The sequence below is a fragment of the Aspergillus caelatus genome (assembly GCF_009193585.1).
Source record: "Aspergillus caelatus strain CBS 763.97 unplaced genomic scaffold BDV27scaffold_78, whole genome shotgun sequence".
NCBI classification, from domain to species: domain Eukaryota; kingdom Fungi; phylum Ascomycota; class Eurotiomycetes; order Eurotiales; family Aspergillaceae; genus Aspergillus; species Aspergillus caelatus.
The window spans coordinates 116,260-139,619 of NW_022475341.1; the positions used below are offsets into that span (position 1 = coordinate 116,260).

At 49.8% G+C, this 23,360-nt stretch overlaps 6 protein-coding genes across 6 annotated transcripts; 5 read left to right on the plus strand and 1 right to left on the minus strand.

The window, feature by feature from the left end:
- Nucleotides 1-3,628: 3,628 nt before the first annotated feature.
- BDV27DRAFT_108841 (putative serine/threonine protein kinase) lies at nt 3,629-5,745 on the plus strand. Its single transcript, XM_032064469.1, has one exon. It carries the CDS (start codon nt 3,753-3,755, stop codon nt 5,652-5,654), a length of 1,902 nt encoding a protein of 633 aa, XP_031928060.1. The 5' UTR covers nt 3,629-3,752; the 3' UTR covers nt 5,655-5,745.
- On the plus strand, nt 5,746-6,216 carry BDV27DRAFT_108842 (uncharacterized protein). Its single transcript, XM_032064470.1, has one exon. The coding sequence runs from the start codon at nt 5,837-5,839 to the stop codon at nt 6,128-6,130; it is 294 nt and encodes a 97-aa protein (XP_031928061.1). The 5' UTR covers nt 5,746-5,836; the 3' UTR covers nt 6,131-6,216.
- Nucleotides 6,217-6,904: 688 nt separating this feature from the next.
- Nucleotides 6,905-12,972, plus strand: BDV27DRAFT_144860 (uncharacterized protein; the record flags this gene model as incomplete). Its single annotated transcript, XM_032070316.1, has 6 exons — nt 6,905-9,352; nt 10,334-10,407; nt 10,474-10,567; nt 11,547-11,792; nt 11,885-12,097; nt 12,166-12,972. 6 exons carry the CDS (start codon nt 6,905-6,907, stop codon nt 12,970-12,972), a joined length of 3,882 nt encoding a protein of 1,293 aa, XP_031928062.1.
- Nucleotides 12,973-13,095: 123 nt separating this feature from the next.
- Nucleotides 13,096-15,482, minus strand: BDV27DRAFT_127668 (ribosome biogenesis GTPase LSG1). Its single transcript, XM_032066819.1, has one exon. It carries the CDS (start codon nt 15,279-15,281, stop codon nt 13,305-13,307), a length of 1,977 nt encoding a protein of 658 aa, XP_031928063.1. The 5' UTR covers nt 15,282-15,482; the 3' UTR covers nt 13,096-13,304.
- Nucleotides 15,483-15,581: 99 nt separating this feature from the next.
- Nucleotides 15,582-17,623, plus strand: BDV27DRAFT_127669 (ribosome biogenesis protein LTV1). Its single transcript, XM_032066820.1, has 2 exons — nt 15,582-15,844; nt 15,904-17,623. Exons 1-2 carry the CDS (start codon nt 15,822-15,824, stop codon nt 17,339-17,341), a joined length of 1,461 nt encoding a protein of 486 aa, XP_031928064.1. The 5' UTR covers nt 15,582-15,821; the 3' UTR covers nt 17,342-17,623.
- Nucleotides 17,624-20,319: 2,696 nt separating this feature from the next.
- On the plus strand, nt 20,320-21,796 carry BDV27DRAFT_171961 (M20 family metallopeptidase; the record flags this gene model as incomplete). Its single annotated transcript, XM_032075734.1, has 4 exons — nt 20,320-20,454; nt 20,522-21,324; nt 21,381-21,520; nt 21,579-21,796. The coding sequence occupies exons 1-4, from the start codon at nt 20,362-20,364 to the stop codon at nt 21,794-21,796; spliced, it is 1,254 nt and encodes a 417-aa protein (XP_031928065.1). The 5' UTR covers nt 20,320-20,361.
- Between the last annotated feature and the right edge of the window lie 1,564 nt (nt 21,797-23,360).

Here is a 23,360-nt window from a genome sequence, read left to right on the forward strand (position 1 = left end):
TTCGTGTCATTCCAGCTGTACTACATCATACGTTCATCTCCCCTTCCCCGCCTCCTGTCGTGATAGACATTCAATCCTGAAACGTGAAGGACACACAATCAAACCCCGCAAAACTGGGTCAAGAGCTGTGCCAGTTGCCCATGTTCGTTAACTACTCAACTGGAGAAGGTATTCCGCATGGAGAAATGGAGAGTTCAACGGTTGGGTCGCGACTCTTCCGGCGAGCAAAACAGAGGAAGTGTGTGGTTCATTCATCGGGTTTTTCCTGGGCCCAAGATCGGATGAACCATGAGCATGTCAAACCCTCTAAACTTCAAGACTGAGAAGTGATCTGAAAAATGAGACCTAAAGAATAAACAGAGTTTACAGTCATTGAATGATAAAAAAGATAATTAAGAACAGACAATCAATCAAATTAAACTCGAAAGGAAGCACAGGTACATCCGTAGCGCAAATTATTCATCATCATCTGCACCACCACTCCAAAAAAAAATAAATGAATAAATAAATCTGCAACCATTTCATCTTCCCCATACACGCTATCCACAATGATCATCACTCAAGCTGCCCCGGGATTTTGTTTCTTCTTTTTTAATTGTCGAGGGAGTGAATGCTGCCATTATTGGCCACCAGGCCACCAAATTGTGTTGGCGTCATGCAGCCTGGGAATAGTGCCAACTAGGCCACTTGTCATTGGTCCCGATCGGCTTTAGCGGCAGTGTAAGGGTCCGAAATTGGAGTAGCGTTACCGCCACCGTTGCTCCGCCTTCGGGGCGAGGCAAAACCGAAAATGGAAGCAATGATGATGATGTATCATTCATCATCACCATGTGGAGCATCTCCTGTTACGTATTTCCAATCCCCTTCGCGACCGAGGACGGAGGAGGAAAGGAACCTCAATCCGATAGGATCGTGGATTTCTCATTACCCAAGGACTTCTATTTTTTTCTGTCTCTGGTCCCGGTGGGTAGTACTGCTATGAATGGTATCAGGAACTGACCACTGCATAATGATGGAGACGGGTGGTGGTGGAGGACCCTGGTCTGGACCTGCAGGAACTTGACCTTAGTCGGCACAGGACGGACCACGTCCCATGCTGCTTGGATGCCCAGGCGGCAGCCTGTAATCTGTGATAATACTACTACTAGTCCTCACTAATGTTGTCTCCCGAATTACTCCCCATCTGCCTTATTGATGCAATTAGGTAGCAGCTATAGCACACATGTCGTATTAACTTTGGACACGCTGGAACTTATGCCACGCTATGTCCCGTGCTAAGTCTCAAAATTTTCAATTAAGGACTCATAAACTTTGACTAACGCATAAAAAGTCGCATGGACTGTAGGTCGATATGTTATCAAGGCTCATTTTGGGTTAGATAACATATTCGTGAACAATCACTCGGGCAATTGAATAGTTCGTAGGAATGTCGGCAGGAGCTTCATCTAATGCCATTTCTAAATGCCAGCCATCATGACAGCGGACTGTACGGACAACAATGGAAACGGGAATGAATGCCTCGTAACAAAGGCAGCCAGGAATGGCTCTTCCATCATCAAGAATTAAGAATATTACTAATAATCAGTTCCGTTTGAATTCTTCGTCATCTCTGACGCGATCGAATAATGAAACTGAAAAATTGGTAATCCAATGTAAAATGTGTCTGAGCCATACATACCATACCCGTTTCGCTTACAATGGAGGGGAGGAAGGGACACAAAACAAAAAGAGAAGGGAAGATATTCGATGACGATGAAAGTGATGATGATTCCTCCGTAGTATGATAAGAAAGATGGGACATTTGGGGGGATGCAGTGATATCCGTTCTGCCATGAGAGGTATGATTCATTCAGGGGGGTGTGGAGTCTATGCGCCGGAAACAGTCTAGCCGCGTCTTCTGCTCAACCTGCATCCATCGAAGGTTGGTGGGCCGACGAAGATCGCACGTATCGTTACCACGAGGTACTGAAGGGCCTTTCTTACTGCTGGGCGGCATTGGGAAAACTTGGCAAGTACTACAGTACAGGCATAGTACGTACCTTATTGTTGGGGCCCTTGGGGGAACGTTCGGACGAGGTATTGGTACGGTAACGAATTGTAGCCATTGGCTGATCGGACTCCACCGTGTTAGTCCGACTACCCAGTCAGCAAAAGGGCTCCGTCAGGTTCTCGCTCGTTCGCCCAGTTTCTGGCAGGGAGTGGATTGGCCTGCCCTCCACCCTCCTACTGAGAGTAAAAGGTTCCGACTGCCGGTCCCAGTCCCATTTGACTGACTGTTTCGCCCCCCTCTCTCTGGTTATCATCCGGACCTCCTTATCCATCATCCCTATCGCTCCTGCTGTCAACTTGATCCGCTCTTCTCGACTCACCACCACCTATACCTACCCAACGCCATCTTCCTCTTTCCTTCTTCTCTCTCTCTTCCTCTCTCCTATCACCCGCCTTTCCTCTCCTCCTTCTCTCTGCTTCCGCCCGTCTCTCCTCTACACATTGCTCCTTCTCCCTTCTCCATCGTCCCCAACACAGCTTCCGTCGCCACCCGTTATCACCAATCTCCAAAGTGTCCTCGGACGTCCCTACTCGCCTCATCGCTGCAGCAAGAGCATATTAGGTTCAAAAGCTTAGACCACACCAGCGTCAGCTCCTAATCCAATCTATACTGCCCAAGATACTCTTCTCAGTCCAATCCGACTGGATATTGTAGTGCCACTGTCCTGTGCCTGCCCTTCCGAACACCTCGGGTGACTCATCCTCAAGCCAACGTGTAAGGTCACTTCGGACCCACGACTCTTCTCAATCTACCGACCGAAGTGCTGCTACGTTTCATCTTACACACATTGAGACTACGTGTGAGGACGTCGACTTGCAAGACTAAGACCAGACGACTTCGTTGTCCCAGACTCCACCGTTCGCAACCTGAGCCGGTTGCTGGTATTCGGTTCTTCAATTTGCCCAACCAAGGGAAATCTGAAGACGCCTGGTACCAGTTGTCCTGAGCTTCAGCGCCTCTATATATCAATCTCCTGCCAATCCAGGACTATCTCGTCGCTCAGTCAACCTATGAGTCTATAGCGTCATACCTCACTTCGACCCCTCCCTCCCCTGAGTCACGACCACCCTTGTCCTTCAGCCTGGTGTTCGAAGGTCTTTAATAACGACAATTGTTTATACATCTGGCATTTACGATATCACGCAGCGTTTTGATTTGCTCTTGCTCTTCTTTGCTCCCATCTTCCGTCTTATTTGATTCGTTTTCCTCGTCCACCCGCCGGACGTCGTCTTTCTCTTCAACACTCTCTCTTTATCGCCATACTTACTTGACTCTCGGCTTTCGCCCACCTTACTGAAACGATATACAGATGAACCCATAACGGTCTCTACAAATTTCCTAGCGTTGTCAATTTCCTTTGGGTTTCTTTGACTTGCGCTCTGCGCTGACTCGTCGTCTATTTCCTTTTGTCTCATCCTCCCATATTTATATGATCTTCTAAACCGACACTCCATTGTTTGATTATCTTATACTCAACTTCTCTTTTCCTCTTTTGATCTCTTCTCTTGGGTTTTCTCGGTTACGATTCGTTGGACCGGCATTGCAATTCTTGACATTTGGTTCGCATTGTACTATCTCATTTTCGTTGCCTACCCGCTCGATTGAAATCCCGTTGCCGCAGGTCTTTTCCGTCGACAGACCTGCAATTGAGTTTCCTTTTGGACCACCACCGTTTTTTTCACAGTTTCGATCATCACTCGACATGTCGTACCTCCCTAACAGCTTCGTTGAGGGGCAGCTCCTGGATGGGCGCTTCCGTACCGTTGCTCCCTTGAACCATGGCTCCTTTGGCATGGTCTTCCTCGCATATGATATGAAGACCGGCCAGGATGTTGCTATCAAATGCATGGTGAAAGGGGCGATGCCTGATGATCGTTTCGATGAGCTCTTTTGCCATCGTCGTCTCGGATTTCATCCGAACATTGTCAACCTCATTCACTCGTTTGAGACGGAGACCCACATGTATCTCGTCTTGGAATACTGTGCGAACGGCGATCTCTACGAGGCAATCAGACTCAACCGTGGTCCCTTGGAAACCGAGCATGTACGGGATTTCATGCTGCAATTAGTGAGCGCTGTCGAGTTCATGCATGCCAAAGGCTTGTATCATCGTGATATCAAACCTGAGAATATCTTCTTGATGCAGGATGGTTGCATGAAACTGGGCGATTTAGGTTTGGCAACGGGCGAGGCCTGGTGCTATGAGGCTTGCGTTGGAAGCGATCGTTACATGGCACCTGAGCAATACGACCCGGCTACAACAGGTTACTCTCCTGCCAAGGCTGATATCTGGGCCGTTGGAATCTGCTTGCTCAATGTCCTCTTCGCTCGAAACCCCTTCGCAACGCCAACCGAGTCCGATATCTTGTTCGCCGATTATGTTCGGGATCGCCAATCTTTGTTCGATATCTTCCCGAACATGTCTCAGGATACGTTCGAGATCCTGCGAATCGCCCTGGCCATCGACCCTGACAAGCGCACGCTCTCCGGCATCCGGGATGCGATCCTCCGGACTGTCACCTTCACCATTGATGACGAGGGTCTGGATGACTTCTGCACGGATGACCGTGAAATGGTGCCTGCCAGCGCCAATCGCGAGCCTCTCCGCACTCCTTCGATCCAGAGCCCCTTCGTCAACCAAGGCGACTCGTTCCCTTGGGCCAAAGCTCTACAGTGCAGTCCGCCCCAGGATATCCGGAAGTTGTCTGCGATTCCCGACGACACCTACGATGAGGATCTCTTCCCATCGTCGGAGACAGCTGGTACTTCCTGGTTTTCCGTTCACCAGGGTACTCCGTCCATGGCTTCTGTGATGGAGTCTGCTCTGGGTGACTCATATCGCTCGACAGCGTTCACAAAGATTGAGCCCCGCTACCCGCCCCTTTCCGACCCTGTCCCCATCACAGGCTCTTTGCCCAGTCAACCACCTAAGCCGCTGCCTTCTCTTTCCATGGTATTTGGCAAGAAGAAGGAAGAACAAATCTCCAAGAGCTGGAGTGACTTGTGGGATGAGGATGAAGAGCTGGAAAGTGAGGAGACTGCGTTGCAGCAACGACGCGAGCAGAACTCACGTAGCTGGAGCCATGACAGTAGTACTCCCGAACTCGTTGGCCCTTCAACCGTTCTTCAAGATGTGACTACATCAATGCTCAATATTCAGTTACAGGACGAGGCAGTTCCCGCCGCCGAGGCCCGTGCCATTCCTGTGCAGCCAGTCCACGACGAGAACACCACATCTAAGTCAGCACCGACTTCACCGCAGAATTCATCGAAGAAGTCGAACCTGGACAAATGGGCCGCTTTGGGTGACCGCAGGCGGAATTACAAGCCGGCAGATGTGCCATTCAAACAGAAGAAGTTCCTGAACAATATGGCCTGGCGGAAAGACTGGGGTCTGGGCTCGTCAGGGTTCGACTATGGATCCTGGGCCAAGAAGGAACCCGCTTCGCCTGAACGTCGCCGTCGCCCATTCCTGGAGAAGGGGTGGCGTCGCGATGCCGTGGAGTCTTCCAAGCCTGCGTATACCAAGCCGGCTAGCGGCTATGATGGAAGCATCGATGAAGACCTTGACCTCGTTGGTGGCTGGCACGACCTCCACCTGTAAGCGTCAACAATGTCACTGCTTTTGTCTGCGCTGCGCGTCCTCACATCGTGTTGGCCTATATAATCTAATCACATCACGACCAAGAAACTACCGACCACCTCACTTTTTTTGTTTGTTGTCTGCTCTTTGCTCTATCTTTCAAAACTCTTCATGAAACCGATTTTGCATTTCTCCACTCCGTCATGTTGCGCCGGGCCCTGCGTCGACATGACTTTATTTCTCAAAGCTTTTATAGACACTCTGTGTGTGACATGCAAGCGGCCCAATATGTTCTTTGTTTCTTTTTTCTTTCTTCTTTTTTTTTTTTACTACTGTATAATATAACTACTGGTGGCGGCAAAAGTGACTCATCCACTGACAACCGGAAGGTTTTTGGGGAGGCTTTACGCTTGTTTCATTTCGATATTTTTCTTTTTTTTTCATCAACTTTCAAACTGTTCGAATATTACATTCCTCAACAAAATGGTTCAATGTGATGGTGGCAGGACGGCGGCGCAAAGGCAGAAGCAATATGATGGGAAAGGGTGCTCTTCAACGACAAATCCGAGAAAGAAAGCCTACGAGAGACGGGATGTCGATCTTTCTGCGCTCATTTCCCGGTCTTACCCAGGCGGATGATGTACTGGACTGGATTCTTTGTACTGTAGTTTAGCTGGGGATAGCGGAATGGGTGTGAAGTGGACGATTATCTACATCATGGTGGAAATACAAACCCAAAAGTGATTCTCGTGGACTTGTCTGTTTTTAGTATTCGTAAGCGTATGGATCCGTAATTGAATGGGAGTTTCCATTGTATTCGGACTAAGTGTCTACTAGGGTACTAGTATAGTAGCCCCAGCATCTAATTTCATTACCCTAACGATCGGCGGTGACGCGAGGCGGTCACGAGCGCTACAGACAGACCGCCCATGCGCAGATGTCAGTTTTCCTGCTTCTCCCAACATCTCGCTCGAAAGGATTTTTATTCTGTATTGCTGTAGTTGACCTTTCGCTTGTACAGGAATAACCTGCTTGGTATTATACAACCCTTGTGCAACTGCCAGTTGTCCTCTTGCCACCCCGTTCCGAACAAAGGATCTCCGATTAACCGGGAGTTTTTGCCTTTCCTGCGCTTAGTTGACGATACGAAATCGCCACAGCCGTTAAATCGCTCGGACAATGTATCCGCGACTCAACACCAGTATAGCCAAGTAACGCTGTGACTCACCTGTCGTACCATCGAAACCACGATCCAACTACAAGCGTGCGTGATGGTGGTCCCCGCGTGGGCAGCAGCGGCATGGACGTCCTTGACGACAGCGTTGATCCTCCCTGGAATCCCGGGCGCTGCAGCCGAGAATAAGCAAGCGATATGCCTCGCAAGGCACTGGAGCGAGGTGGAAGCGGAGTTCATTCAATGGCCCGTTTGTGTCGAGTCGCGATGGGAGCGAACTGGTCCCAGGACCACCCAGGACACGACCGGATCCCCTGACCAGACCGTTTCGGTAACCATTTCGGAGGGAGCGCCGAGTAAGACTGCGATTCCTGCCCCTGAAGGACAACCTGACAATGAACTTGACACCGAGTCCCCACTCGACAATTCAAACTTCCTCTCGTTCGAAGATTGGAAAAAGCAAAACCTGGCGAAGGTGGGCCAGTCGGCTGAGAATGTCCGCGGAAACAGACATACGGGTGGGAAAGAGGACCGACGGAGGCCAACGGGGATCAATAACGCGCTGGATTCGTTGGGAGAGGATGCTGAGATTGAGCTTGACTTTGGTGGTTTCGGCGCTGATGCGTCCGACGCGGCGAAGCCTACACCTTGGGGGTCAAGCATACCTACGGCCGGGATGCCTGGAGCCGGTGCAGGAGATGTGGAGGCCGCTGTGCCTGCTGATCTGCGGAAGGCTGCCTCGCGTGGGAAGGACGCTGGCACGACTTGCAAAGAACGGTTCAACTACGCATCATTTGATTGTGCAGCAACCGTGCTCAAGACGAATCCTGAATGTAAAGGGTCATCATCTGTCCTGGTCGAGAACAAGGACAGTTATATGCTCAATGAATGCCGTGCGAAGAACAAGTTCATCATCCTTGAATTGTGCGACGACATTCTGGTTGATACTGTCGTTCTTGCCAACTACGAGTTCTTCAGTTCTATCTTTCATACCTTCCGTGTGAGCGTCGCTGATCGGTATCCGGCCAAGACTGACCAATGGAGGGAGTTGGGTGTCTACGAAGCGCGGAATACCCGCGAGATCCAAGCTTTTGCGGTTGAAAACCCGCTCATTTGGGCTCGATATGTAAAAGTTGAGTTCCTGACACACTATGGGAATGAATTCTACTGCCCTCTCAGTTTGGTCAGAATCCATGGAACGACCATGCTGGAAGAATATAAACACGACGGTGAGACTAATCGTGGCGACGAGGAGGCCGCTGCGGAGGCGCTGGAGCCGAGTCCCCTCCCTCTCCAGCTTGACGTGGAGGACGTCGTGCAGCAGCCTGCAACTACTGTGGCCGTGCTTGATGAATCTACCAATCAACCAACAGTTATCGTAGAGACGCAGGGATCCTGTTTCCATCAGGGGATGGAGGTTGTCAGACTTCTACAGCAGGGTGTTTCCCCACCTGCGGATACATGCGATATACGTGCCGCACCAACTGGAGCCGGGAATGCTGCGGTCAACCAATCGACTGAGATCCACCCGAAGGCGAATGAAGAAGCTACTCCAAGTGCAGAAGCTTCAGCACCTGCCTCTCGGGTTGACCACTCGGATAAGGGGTCGGTGGGCGGCCAGAAAGTAACGGGGCCTACCGGTGCGAGTCCAGATTCGGCCTCCTCTACGATACTAGGTACAGAAACGGTGCGACATGATGCGGCACATGAGTCCGAGATTAAGTCGGTCAGTTCCCCTAAGGAAGAGTCCAGCATACCCTCGGAATCAGTGCGGCCTTCTGGGACGCAGCCCCCATCCTCGAACCCTACCACCCAAGAGTCTTTCTTTAAGTCCGTCAATAAAAGGCTGCAGATGCTAGAGTCCAACTCGACTCTATCGCTGTTGTATATTGAAGAGCAGTCTCGGATCCTACGGGATGCATTTAGCAAGGTTGAAAAACGCCAGCTGGCCAAAACATCCACGTTCTTGGAGAACTTGAATGTGACCGTTTTGAACGAGCTGAGGCAGTTTCGCGAACAATATGATCAGGTATGGAAGAGCGTTGCGCTGGAGTTCGAGCACCAACGTATCCAGTACCATCAAGAGATCCACTCGATCAGTGCCCAGCTTGGGATTCTAGCCGATGAGTTGGTGTTTCAGAAGCGAGTGTCCGTGATACAGAGTATTATGATTCTCTTCTGCTTCGCCCTCGTCCTCTTTCCGCGCGTCCCGGTGGGCACATACATTGATATCCCGCGTGTGCAGAATATGATGAATCGCTCCTATAGCCTGCGCTCGTCGTCGCCGATATTTTTTGGCTCTCCTTCGGCAAGCCCAAGTTCGACACGACCGACGTCGTCGTACCGGGCCACTGGGCGCCATCGGCGGAATCTGTCGGAAGACTCGCAAGAACCACTCAGTCCGACCATTGCCTATTCTCCCCCGACGCCCACATCTGACCCGTCTGACCCCGACGAAGCGGACAAAAGGCCGGCCCCTTCTCTGGATACTGTCAACATGTCAGACCTAGCGCCGCCGCACTTCCGGTCGCATAGCAGCCCACCGGTACTCAACCCTGCCGACGAGGAGAGCCAGAGTGACGACAGCCCGATATCGTATGAATCACGGGGATCATCTGACTATGATTCGCCAGGTTCTCCTGAGAGCAGCGAGCCGATTTTGGCGAACAACGGCAGTATGCGACAAGAAGGATGAACATGCGCCGAGTACCCACAATGGCTATCCTTATTGATGACATTCTACGTAACCCTATGTGTATCCGAGTCGCATCGTTTCCGACCGTCATTGTTTACCGACCCATGTCACTGACGTCACCCGGGAGGGAGTGATATGATTTAATCCTTGTGTGATCATTCATTCCTTGGCGGAACAGCTGGCCTGTCGCCGGTGGGACGGTTGTCCAGGAGATATGGAAACCCTCTTCCTTTGAGGAATTTGCCTCTTGAAGTATGATTGTTTATCGGCATGGACAATGGTCGCTTGGAATGATGGGCACCCGTAAGAGAGGAGGAGATAATTAATCTGGTTGTATTATAGGATAAGAAGGGGGTGTATGTTTATTTCTCAAGTGGAGGAGGAACTGTAACAAGTACGAAGCTCGTGTGATTAGAGGAACAAACCTAATGATCCTAATGACTAAACGAAGAAATGAACGCATAGCTCTATCTTTTCAATTTCAAAGGGTCGTTCAGGAGGAGATGTTGGAAGATGATGTAAGTTAAAATTCGGGTGGTTGCCATGACAACAATCAACAACGCGGCTTTTTCTGCTTTTGCAGCCAATTTCTTCCGCTTCTTATCCACCTGCAAATCTCCAATTTCATCCCTCGCTGAAACCATTCAAAGCCCACTGCAAGAAGAAAAAGAAGAAGTCACGAAGACACATCCTCTCCATCTGTTTCCACAGACATAAAAAAGGGAACCACCTTTACTTCACATAACCACAATGGAATCTCCTTCGCATCCTCTCACTGATCGCTCCACCAACACTCATCTGGTCAACACCGAGAAGGCCAACGAGCTCAAGGCTGCCCCCGCCAAGATCGAATCAATGGAATACCACAGACAAGTGCTCCAGGGCAAGCTGGAGAGCGGAGACAAGTGAGTTCACTGGATTTAATTGAACCTTTCCATCGGAATAGCGTGGTCGACTAACAAGCGGTCCAGGCAACAAGCCAGCTATGTATCGCCCTCGGATGATATTATGAGCCCCTGCTCCAAGAAATTGAGTGACTTGAAGGGCAAGCGATTCAAGAAGTACGTCGACTCTCTTATTGCCTTTCATCCTTCAGTGATGGGGGTTTTATTGCCTATGGTTCATCGTGGGGTTGATATGCTAACATGAATAACCTCCGCTGCAGTGCTGGCAAGCCCCAATCACTATTCGCCAAACTAGGCAAGAAGAACTTTGAACAGTCTGCTGCAAACCATAACTCCACCAGTGAGGCTGAGATGCAGAAGTAATCGACGTTCCAGAATCCTTTACATCTCATGCGCCGGTCGCATGGATCTCTTGGATGATATCTGGATAAGATCGTCGGTTGTTTCTCGCTCGGTTCGGTGTTTGCAGGACTGGTTCTTGACTTCTTTTCTACTTGATTTTTTTTGGGGGGGGCACTTGGGGTTTTTTTTTTTTTTTTTTTTTTGGGAATTAATAGTCTTGGGATGGCTTGGAACTACTGTGTTATTTTTACGGTCATAAATTGTTTTTAATTGCGTATGGGTTTTGGACGGATGAAGACCAATGAAATGTGATGCGATGAGTAAGATGACTACCTAATTGATGGATGCGTAGGCATAGTTCCATGTACCATCACCTAGTATTTCATGTTTTGCCAGGGCCCGAAGGGTAAGTAAGCAGCAGCCAAGGTGATTGATTAGATATTCGGTTCTGAGCCGAGGTCCAACCGCCAAAGTTCGGCATCTTCTCCGCTCCACAGCTTCTCCGCAGTTTCACCAACTGCTCGTATGATTGATGCTTCTCATTCCTTTATAATCTCTCCCTCGGCTGGCTTCTTTGCTCTGGATAATTCCAATTCCCTCTATTCCTCTGAAGCTTGATTTACTAGTAAAACATCACAGCATCATGTCTGCCTCCACACGGATTCCCACAATTGCCCTACCGTTCGTTAGTGAACGGGCCAAGAAGACCCTGGACCAGGTAGATACCCTCTGCAGCCATCTCCAACTATCCTCTTTCTCATGTCGAGACTAATTCCCACAACCCACCCCCATAATAGGTTGAACAATTCGTTGAAAAAGAATGTATTCCCGCCGAAAAGCTCTTCCAAGCCCAGCTGGGCGAAGGCGATCAGCGATGGGCCACCTACCCAGCCGTTATGGAAACCCTCAAGACTAAGGCGCGCCAGCAAGGCCTGTGGAACATGTTCCTGCCTAAGAACCACTACTCCCAGGGCGCTGGATTCACCAACCTCGAATACGGTCTGATGGCCGAGTATCTGGGAAAGAGCAAGTTGGCCTCGGAGGTATAGATCCCCTAACAACCCACCCCCCACCTCCTGCTCCACCGAGGAATTATCTGGGACAAGGTGCTGATGAGAGGCGATTACTACTATAGGCCACGAATAACGCCGCCCCAGACACTGGAAACATGGAGGTCATCGCCAAATACGGCAACGAAGCACAGAAGCAGCAGTGGCTGGCGCCCTTGCTGGACGGCAAGATCCGCTCGGCCTTCCTCATGACAGAGCCCGAGGTGGCCTCCAGCGATGCAACGAACATCCAGTTGAACATCCGCCGTGAAGGCAACCAATACGTCCTCAATGGATCGGTTCGTTCCCCCTTCACCTATGCCATCCCACCCACAAACTCGAATCACTAACAAGAACTCGTCTCTAGAAATGGTGGTCCTCCGGCGCAGGCGACCCCCGCTGCAGTATCTACCTGGTAATGGGCAAATCCGACCCAACCAACAAGGACCCCTACCGCCAACAATCCGTCATCCTCGTGCCCGCCGACACCCCCGGAATCACCGTGCACCGCATGCTTTCCGTGTATGGTTACGACGACGCCCCCCACGGCCACGGCCACATTAGCTTCAAGGACGTGCGCGTCCCCGTCTCCAACATCGTCCTCGGCGAAGGCCGCGGCTTCGAAATCATCCAGGGCCGTCTGGGACCCGGCCGGATCCACCACGCGATGCGCACGATCGGAGCTGCCGAGAAGGCGATCGAGTGGCTCATCGCACGGATCAACGACGAGCGTAAGCAGACCTTCGGCAAGAGCCTGTCCTCACATGGCGTCATCCTTGAGTGGCTGGCGAAGTCCCGGATTGAGGTCGACGCTGCTAGACTGATTGTCCTCAATGCTGCGATCAAGATCGATCAGGGTGATGCCAAGTCTGCCCTCAAGGAGATTGCTCAGGCCAAGGTTCTGGTGCCCCAGACCGCGTTGACGGTCATTGACCGTGCCGTGCAGGCGTATGGTGCCGCTGGTGTGTGCCAGGATACGCCGTTGGCCAATCTGTGGGCCATGATTCGGACGCTGCGGATTGCGGACGGTCCGGATGAGGTGCACTTGCAGCAACTCGGCAAGAGGGAAAACCGGGCTCGCAAGGATGCGGTCATTGAGAAGTTGGATTGGCAGCGGGCTGAGGCGGAGCGGTTGTTGGCGGCTAGTGGGCTTAAACTGAAGAGTCATTTGTAAATGAGATGATTTTAAATGCGGTAGTGTCAGGGTAACAATCTGTCTACAGCGAATATTTGGATAGGGAGGGCAAAAATCACTACTCTCCGTACGGAATGAATAAATTATATATCTGGAAGATTATCACGGTGAAATTGATTTTCATTCAATATGAACTGTCATGATTCATGAACATCAACGTCAACATCAACACCAACCCTACATACATAAAGTAAACCGAGAATCATAAGAAACTTTTCTAAAATGCAACCAAACAAAGTAAAACCCAAACTCATTCATTAACCACAGGCAAACATGAACCCCACTCGCCCGCGAGTCAGATCAGAAATGGATCAGTAATCATCGTCCGCAGTCACGGCGCGCTTCTTCTTCGCCTGCTTCTTGTTGCCCTTGAAATGCTTCTTGGAGCTGCCGCCCCGCACTTCGGTCACATCGATGCCGCGTTCCAAGGCGACCATCAGGCGCTCCTTACGACCGGTCAGCTGTTGCCGCATCTGCTGGCCTTGTTCAGTGTACTGGGCGTTGAAGGGGAGCGTGAGACGGCCGGCGGAACCTTTCGAGGCGTCGCCGAAGAAGCCGGTGTCGAGGTTGCGGGAGCGGGAGCCTTGCACGGGTTGTTTGGGCAGAGAGAGGATGTCATCGTCGATGTCCTCGGCCATTTGCTCTGCCTGCATGGCTTTGGCGAGCTGTTCTTGTCGCCTGGCGGGCAGGTGAGCCATGTCGTAGAGTTCGACGTTGAACTCATTGGGGTCAATGGGGGCCTGGCCCTCTGGCACTGGGGGCGGGTGACAGAAGAGGAGTTTGCCATTGACGTAGTCCTTCAGGACGTATCGGGCGGCGCGGGATTCATCGGGCTGGCCCAGGCCTTGAGTGGAAAAGCCACGGGCGCGGGCATAGGCGCGCAGAAGCTCGCTACCGGTGGGGATGCCCGTGCCGCCTTCTTCGATGGGGCGGGTATGGATGGTGACTCCGTAGACGTTCTCAAGGAAATGCTTGGGGATGCGCTGGGCGATGATGGTGGCTGGGCCGGTGAATTCACGCTGTTGGTCGATGGGCAGGACACCGTTGACAACCAGGTCGGCCTTGGTTGTGGCGAAGTTGGGGAACACCAGACCAGGGCAATCGCAGAGCATGATCTCCGGCGAGAGATAGAGGGTCTGGAAATGCTTCGTCTTACCGGGCGTAGCGGACACTGAGACCTTCTTGGCTCCGAGAAGGGCGTTGATGGTACTGGATTTACCGACGTTGGGGTAGCCGACAAGACCAATGACTGTCTTTTGCTTGCGCGGGTTCTCTGGGTCGTCGTTTTCGGGGAGAGTATCGGGGGTGTTGGAAAGGAAGAGTTCTTCGAGTTCATCAACATCGAGAATTTCCGTCCTCCGGGATCCGCTCGAGCCAGGAAGTTTCAATCCTCCATCATGCTCCTCCTGGGGCGCCTCAGTCGGCTGTTCTTCGATGGTTGTCTCCGCCAGCTTCTCCGCAACCTCTTCATCCTCGCTGTCGCTCTGCTCCGCAAGCTGTGCGTCAATTTTCTCCTTCGCTAGCTGGGCCGAAAAGAACCGGAAGCTGATGTTATTGCGCTCAAAGTAGTCTGCCCAGGCCTCTCGTTGCTTCTCAGTAAGCATATCTGCCTTGTTGACGAGGAGAAGGTTCTCTTTCTTGGGATCGATCTCCTTCACGTAGGACTCAAGATCCTCCGACCGGAAATGTAACGGGTTCCGAGCATCGACAATCTGCACGACGAGGTCCGACCGTTCAATGACACGCCAAAGCTGTCGCCAGACTTCCAAATTCCGCTCAAATGGTGTCATCAATAGATCGTGATTCTCCTGAAGCTCAGCCAGCCCTCTTCGCCAGGTCAAGAAACTCTCCCTCTCCATAACATCGAGTTGTTGCCGCGTCGTCGTCGAATCCCATTGCGGTCGTCTCGGAACGGTCAGCCGTCCTCTGTTCTTCTGGTGCTTCTTCACAGCCGACTTCTCCTCGGATGCGGAGAGGAGATAAGGGTTCTTCTGATCGGCATGGATAATCTTAACATTGTTCATCTTCTCGGCTGTAAAATCGGTGCCTGCCAGTTCAGCGGTGCTCAAAAACTCGTCGAGAGCGGCTTGTTCCGTGATACTGCGCATCTTCACCCAGGCGGCATCTTCCTTCGCATTGGTGATGTATGTCTCTCCGTTCATATCCTTCCGTGCGACGGCTTGATTGTGCGAGGCTTTCTTCATGTTCGAGGCCTTTCCCTTTCCGAAACGATCCTTCATGAGGCTGTTGCCCAGCCCCACGGAGTTTTTGGACTTTGCGAGAACCATGGTGACTGTGTGGTGAAGTGACTCGACTTACAGTACACCAAAAATGAAATAAAACCTTCCGATGGGGGAGTGGAAGGGAGAAGAAGGAAGAATGGAGGGGGAAATGGAGGGGAAATGTGAAGAAGAGGCAAAGGGACGGAGAGAATTATTAATTTTGTTCCATTTGGCGATGATCTATCACCCAATCAGGCAAGCCCCGCCGATAAGATAAGGATTGGCTGACTCAGCACCTTTTTTGCCACTGTTGCTGAAACAAAAGAAGTTATACCAGTAATTCTACACCGAGTAATTCATATTGAGAGTCGATCGTCAGTACTAATACTTTCCCTATGGATTCCCATGGTGTGATATCCTCTCCACCCGCAGCACATCCCCCACGTCGCTGCCTGAGGACGACCAGTTGGGCACCCCGATAAGCCCTCACGTGACGCTATCACATCCCACTTTGACAATTTTTTTGCTCCCAAGGTCCATACAATATCAACCCACTCAGGCTGAAAATCTTCATTCCAGCTGTCCACACCGATCGCAGTCGCCAAAATGCCTCCCCGCAAGCAGTGGATGTATGTGGCTTTCCGCACAGGGCCTATTTATTACCTAGTGGCTAACAGAATGCAAATAGCGATAAAAAGAATGCAACCACATACCAACTCTTCCACCGAGCCCAAAATGACCCCCTGATCCACGACTCCTCAGCCGATGACCGTGTTTTGGCCCCGGTGTCAGGCCCCGCAACAGGTAGCTCTACCATCGAAGCCCGCGGCAAGAACCTCTCGGATCTAGCCAGTGAATTCGGCGCGGAGCCCGTCCGGAGAAACGAAGGTGAAGCAGCGAACTACGGTATCTTCTACGACGACTCGAAATATGATTACATGCAACATTTGCGCGAGCTGGGCACCGGTGGCGGTGATTCGTATTTCGTGGAGGCCAAGAGCAAGGACAAGGGCAAGGCTAAGGGGATGAAGCTGGAAGATGCTCTGCGACAAGTCACTCTGGACGATGCGAGAAGCGAGTATGGCCCAGGAAGCGTCTACGGATCGGATATGCGTTCGACTGCCTCGTCGTATGTCCGGCAACCGACCTACCAGGATCAGCAGAATGTGCCTGATGCAATTGCGGGATTCCAGCCTGATATGGACCCCCGTCTGCGGGAAGTACTGGAGGCTCTTGAGGATGAGGAATTTGTCGACGAAAACGACGAGGATGATGTGTTTGGCAAATTAACCTCTCAGGCGGAGGAGATAGACCAGGGCGATTGGGAGGATACGTTGTTTGACGAGGAAGATGATGATGGGTGGGAGTCTGATGCTACTGAGAAGGCTCCCGTGCAGCCCAGCACAACCGACTACAAACCACCGCAGAGGGACGAGGTCGCCCAGAATAAATCCCAGGACGCTGAACCAGGTGAATTGCCCGATCACGACGCGCCGGCTCCGGATATGCACCCCGAGGACCAGGGATGGATGCGTGAGTTTGCTAAGTTCAAGAAGGAGGGTAAAGCGAAGGCAGCGCCGGCAGCACCGCCCAGTATTGTGCCCTCGGAGCAACGAAGCACTCTTGCCTCCACTGTCTTCACAGTGGGTGGTACCCCCATCCGCCGAAAGAAGCGTAAGGGTGCACTCACGAACCCTTCGGCATACTCCATGACCTCTTCCGCTCTGGCCCGGACGGAAGGGCACCGTCTGCTGGATGACCGATTTGACCGGGTGGAGGCACTCTACGCTCTTGACGAGGAAGATGAGTACGATGATAGCATGTCCATGATCAGCGGTATGACCGGTATGACCGGCATGACCGGCTTCTCGACCGCCTCATCGCAGGCTCCCAGCCTGATTGACGCGAACGGAGCAGCTGTGGCTCCCCGCCATGATTTCAACAATGTTATGGATGACTTCCTTGCGGGCTGGGACGGTAACACAAGCTCCCAAGTGAAGCGCAAGGGTGCCAAGGCAAAGAGAGGCAAGAATGGTAACGAAGCAATTGGAATCAGAATGTTGGACGAGATCCGACAAGGATTGGGCCCCGCCAAGATGCCAGGAAAAGCCTCTGGACGGGCGTAATGCTTCAACGAATTGTGATGATACCTTTCAATTTCTTTAGAATACGGTTTCTGGCGTCCCGGTCTCAAATGCCCTTATGTTGCATGATAGATGTCCATTTTTTTCGGCTAGTTAAAAGTTTTCCAACTACCACATAGTACATACTTGGTTTACTTGATAGGAATCAATTAACCTTCTGACACATCTTTCTTGTTTATCACTTCGTGTTCATAAGCAGATACATTATAGAACTCAACCTTTGCAGCGGGTGAACGCACAGGATCCTGCTACCTTCACGTTCAACCCGGTGACACATTTTGTGCTTATGTCTCCCATGGCTATGGTTGCCCCTATGTCCGGAATTCTATTTGGATCAACGAATCTACTCCGTTTTCGCCGGTCGAGCTGGAAGGATCAATGCCACTTTCAGACATGCTAAGAATTGTTGACAGCCTCTTCCGGATGTCGCTTGAAACAACATCCAGTGTTTCGGTCTCGGTGCGTGCGGCTGCCAACAAGGCTTGGACGTGGTACTGATCCGTCTTGGAACCTTGCACCTCCTCATTAGAAATGGCATCTCGTAAGTGCATGAACATCGGGTACAGGAGATGCCTTGTTTCTCGTTATCAGACTGGGTGGACAGGCATATTGCTATATGTGAATTTAGTCACAGGCTTGAGGCTGCCGAATCCTGCCGCCGCTCCATAACTTGACTAAGTCATCATAGAGCTTCACAAATACCTTGGGGGCCAACACTTGGCAACAGTATGCGTCGTCCTGAATGCAGTGAGCGTCGGTCCCATCCAACCCGAAGCAATTAACAGACACATGTCGAGGACCAGATGCATATAGTGGAGTTAACGTAGTAGCTGTCATGCTTCTCCTTCCAGGAAGGATAGCTTTTATAGACGGGGTTTTGTACATATGTATGTGGTAAGACTACTCTGACAAGACGAATCAACGGTGTATTACACATTGCGTTTCTTCATTTTCTGCGACATACAGGATTTGGTCAGCAAGCCAGACCAATTGGATACCTTGCGCCAGGAGCTGATGTGAGAAGCTGTGTTGGAGCCCAAATCACAGAGGGGTAAATCTACGAATTCGGCCTTTTCTTGCATTATCTAAGTTGCTTCAACCGCGGCTGCGGGGAGAAGAGGTAGTATTATGGTTATGGAAATTGAGAGACCAACTAGGGCTACGTACCAAGGCACGGCTTATTGGGCTTCAATGCAGTGAAAGGAACTGCAACCTATGTCGAATGTTGCTTAGCTTGCCAAAAAGTACTCCTTCCACCTTAGTAATTACGCTACTATATAACTATACAAATTAAACCTGCTTCTAATATTCTGTAGCCCTACCTCACAGCATTTCTTGCGTAATCTAACTTCCAGATACTTGATTATATCCCTGCACGGGCCACTTGGAGAACTGTAGTTGCGTTCTTTTGTCAATATCGATATCTCAAATTATATTTAGGTATTATCCCGCGCTCTTCCTGGCAGCCTCTAATTGTCAATAGAGGGCACCAGAATGGTAGTGTGTCACATTCAGCAGAGGGGGTTTTTATCTCAGATTGATCTAGTGCTACAACTCGAGAAAGTCTTTTTTTTCTTTTGTCTGTTATTCCTATGGATTGATATTGTTTTGCATCTGACTCATCTGGTGTATATGAACTTCCCCACTATTGATATTGTATGACTCGTACTTCGTATAACGTGAGTCAAGTGAGTGAAATCTTTCACCCTATCGTGAAACCGACGGTATACTCTGTGTTAGTGTTAAAACACAACGCTCTTGATCTTGACAATAAATCATATACCAATCGTAGATGGTCAATAGATACTATCATAACTTCTTAAAAAGAAACATAGGGAGATTTACTACCAAGCAATGTACAATCATGACCTTTCAATCACAACCACTTCGCTTTTTACTCATACACTTTACCTGAGATACAAAACTCTAAACCGCTACCTTGATTCTCAATATCTGACTAGACGTTAATCTATTTAGCTTAAAGATATATAATGCAGTTCGTATCTGGCTCACCCTGACTCAGTCTTACTCAATGAACACATCTTTACTTGGTATATAATTAAGGAGAATTGACATCTTCCAACACAGAATAGATAAGACAATACCTCCCTCAGCTATTTCCCCAGACAACATCTCATCCCCAGGGAATTGTTTATATCAGTTTCACATATGCGAAGGTAAGATCTTTGTTTTAGTTTGGACCTTTGGTACAATTTCAATGTACAGAAATGATGATGATGATGATGATGTTACATATTCACTTGCCGAAATGATTCTACTGCAAGGCTTAAGTGCAGTAGATATAAGATTAGCTATACTTGTCTGATTATATGTCTATTATGCTTCTTTTGAAATTTGTTTTTTTTTTTTTGGGGGGGGTTATTCTGGTACTAGAGCGCTAACATATGTGCAAAGTAGCCTCGGAAATACCTTACAGTTCACTTCTTTGAAACAAAAAGAAGAGTGTATTTTTCATGTTAAAATAGTGCTACAAGTATAAAACAGCTTCTAGCTCGAAGGGCTAAGGCCTTCTGGAATATATGCTCTTATGATATGGTATCAAGCTCAGGTGCCGATTGGAAATATATATCAGTGGCTACTAGTTTATGAACGAATAACCATGTATAAAATTGAATCAATCACCAAGGAAAAGGGCAGAACAGCCTATCTATGACAAACAGAGAATCTCCATGGCCTCGGCTGATGAATTGACCCCAAAAGATCCATGAGGAGAAATAGCGGGGATGGTGCCGGGTGGGTCATGAAGTAAAGGAATCCGTCCTATCGCCATGAAGATAGGGAGGTGATAAGAAATGCAGAAACGATTGGAACACGACATGATTGGTGTGAACAAGCGAAGCATTGCCGAGTGGTGCTCCATCTCATCGTCCAAGTGGAGACGAAGGATGACTGGCAAAATATATAAGATACCTGAAGACACTCCTCGTGGGGATTAAATCAAGCAATTGACCTGACCCACCTGCTATTGCTATTTAGACAAAATGCATGTTCAAGAATATCAGTATCGCTTGATTGATAGCGTTCAGAAAGCTCTTGATAAATATGATTCCGAGTTGAAGAATATCAATCATCAAGTAAGTAGATTGAAGATTTCTCTATAATATCCCTCACTATCTGTACCATATCTCTAACTCTACCCAGATCTGGTCAAACCCCGAACTAGGCTATGAAGAATACAAAGCCCATGACCACATCTGCTCCCTCTTCGAAAGTCTCAAATCAGAAGGCTACCAAGTCCGCCGCAGTGCCCATGGACTCGAAACAGCCCTAGAAGTTGAATACAAGCACGGCACAGGAGGCCGCGTAGTCGCCTTCAACGCGGAATACGACGCCCTCCCGGGAATCGGACACGCATGTGGCCACAATCTAATCGCAACGAGCTCAATCGCCGCATTCATCGCGACCTGCGAAGCCTTGAAAGCCCAGTACCCGAATGGACCGGGGTATACCGTCCGGCTGCTGGGCACGCCGGCGGAAGAATCTGGCGGTGGAAAAGTGCGCTTGTTAGAAAACGGAGCGTATAAGGATGTGGATGCTTGTCTTATGGTGCATCCTATGCCGATGGCGCCTGATGATCTGGAACTGTTGAGTGTGGCGACTGTGTTGCCGGGTGGATTTCTTGCGAATGATAAGGTCACGGTGACTTTTACGGGAAAGCCGGCGCATGCGGCTGCTGCGCCGTGGGAGGGTGTTAACGCGCTTGATGCTGTGGTGGCCGCCTATGTTAATATTTCTCTGTTGCGACAGCAGATTCTGCCGAGTCAAAGGATTCATGGGGTGATTGCGCACGGTGGAGATCGACCGAATGTGATTCCCATGTCGGCATCTGTGGACTATTATATCCGGTCACCCAGTCTCAAGACATTGAAGCCGTTGACTGAAAAAGTGATCAAGTGCTTCGAAGCGGCTGCGACTGCCACCGGGTGTAAGGTTGAGTTTGACTGGTATGTTATTCACTTCGTGGCAAGACTCCGGACCACAGCACTAACTGTAAGTCCAGGGGCATCTCGTACGCTGATCTAAAGACTAATACACCCATCTGCGAGAATTATGTTACCGCCATGCGCGCAATGGGTCACCATACGGTTTTTGATAACTCCGGAAAGAAGGGAGTCTTGGGTGGTGCTTCTACAGATATGGGTTCGTATTACAATGATCATTATTCAGCCCAGGGAGCAGTACTGACATTATTCTGCAGGCAACGTCACCTATGCCGTACCCGGATTTCATGGAATGTTCACCATCCCAGCTGAGGGAGTGAATCATACGCCGCAGTTTACTAACGGTGCTGGATCGCCGGAGGGATATAAACGTAGTCTTGCCTGTGCGGCTGGCATGGCTGTTGTGGGATGTCAAATCTTGGTGGATGATAAAGTTGCGGAGCAAGTGAAGAAGGACTTTGAAAGGGACGAATAGTCTTTTGGTAAAAGGTAGTGATATGAGTAACTGTATGATTCACCAATATTGTTATTTTTCTCAGCATCTTCACCTCAGTAAATAGTAAGTTGATGTCATTGAAGTATCCGTCAGCACAAGAGACCATGACAATCATTGATTGCACAATATCTCAGACTTGTAAGCCCTATCTTGTGGCGATAAATAGTGACAAGCCTGACAGGTCCGACACGCTCATCATTGGCTTCAACAGATGCCCTAGTAAGATGAGGTTATCTCGGTGTGGGAAGGTGTCGGTAGATGAAGAGCACTATTCCATGAATTTTACTGATTCCAGACCCAACCTCACGACATGACCATATCTCCACTAGACCGCCGAAACCGAAGCGGTGAATCTAAATCCAACAACAACTTCCTACCCCATAAACCAAACCCCCCCCCCCCCTTCAAGTATAACGCAGTGCAGAACTCCAGCCACAAAACTGGAAGTTATTCTCTGGGTAGTAGTACCGAGTGCCCAGAACCGGTAAGAGAGCAGTCCACATCCAGATCACAAAATGCTGTACTACCACGTCGTGCCAATACTTGGGCACCACGAACCCGACGCAATCGTTCCTGCCATGCAGGCGGGATCCACTAACAGCATAATATTCTCCGATGACAGGTCTGATGGACAGGTCTGGATTCTTTCTTCTGTTGTTTTGTTGGTTGGATTGTAGATTCCAGTTTCCGGGTTCTTCCGGCCTAAGTTCTATTCTATCATGTGGAATTAGAAAAAGAGATGAATCTACGAGGTCTAAACTATGTAGATAAATATCCGTCTACCACTGGAGCCACGTAGTCCAAGTTCACGATCACTAAGATCTGCAAACGGGGTATCCCCAGGAGTTCATCCCATCCAGCTAACGATATCAAAAATGATCGATCCTCCACGTCCAACCCGGAATCGCTGGAAGTAAAGCAAGCAAGCGTGATCCTACCGATCCGACTCGTAAGAGAAAAGATAAACCCAGATAGTAAAGGATAAAAGTCTTATTAAAAACAACGAATATCATATTTAGTACATCCGCCATATGCGTACCGTACCCCTTACGAAGATGATAGCCGGATGAGATGTACCAGGATGATACATTCATACAACTGAGATCTAGACTGGTATAGCCAGAATCACTCACAGGAGAGAACTTGATCCAAACCAGACATGCACTTCTCTTAGTATATCCGGGAATATCCGGATAAGCCTAGTTACGTTAATAGTCCATGGATCGACAAATACAAACACAAGTACATACAGACCCAAGAGTAAGCACACCAACCAAAATACCGACACCATCTCACACGACCACTTTTCTAAAATGCAATCATCTTCACTCAGCCCCAAAAACGAACATTCCAGAATTCTTCCAGAAACAACCCTCGAAACCCCAAGGGTCTTGGCAAGGGCCAAGCACCCCCTCAAATGGAACATGGGGGCCATGCATCTCAAGTATCATTAGTTCCAGTAGGAACACCCAGGTTAAATTACTATAGGATAAGGCTGGAGGGGAAACAGATGTAAGATGGTGGTTTAGCGCCACACGCGACT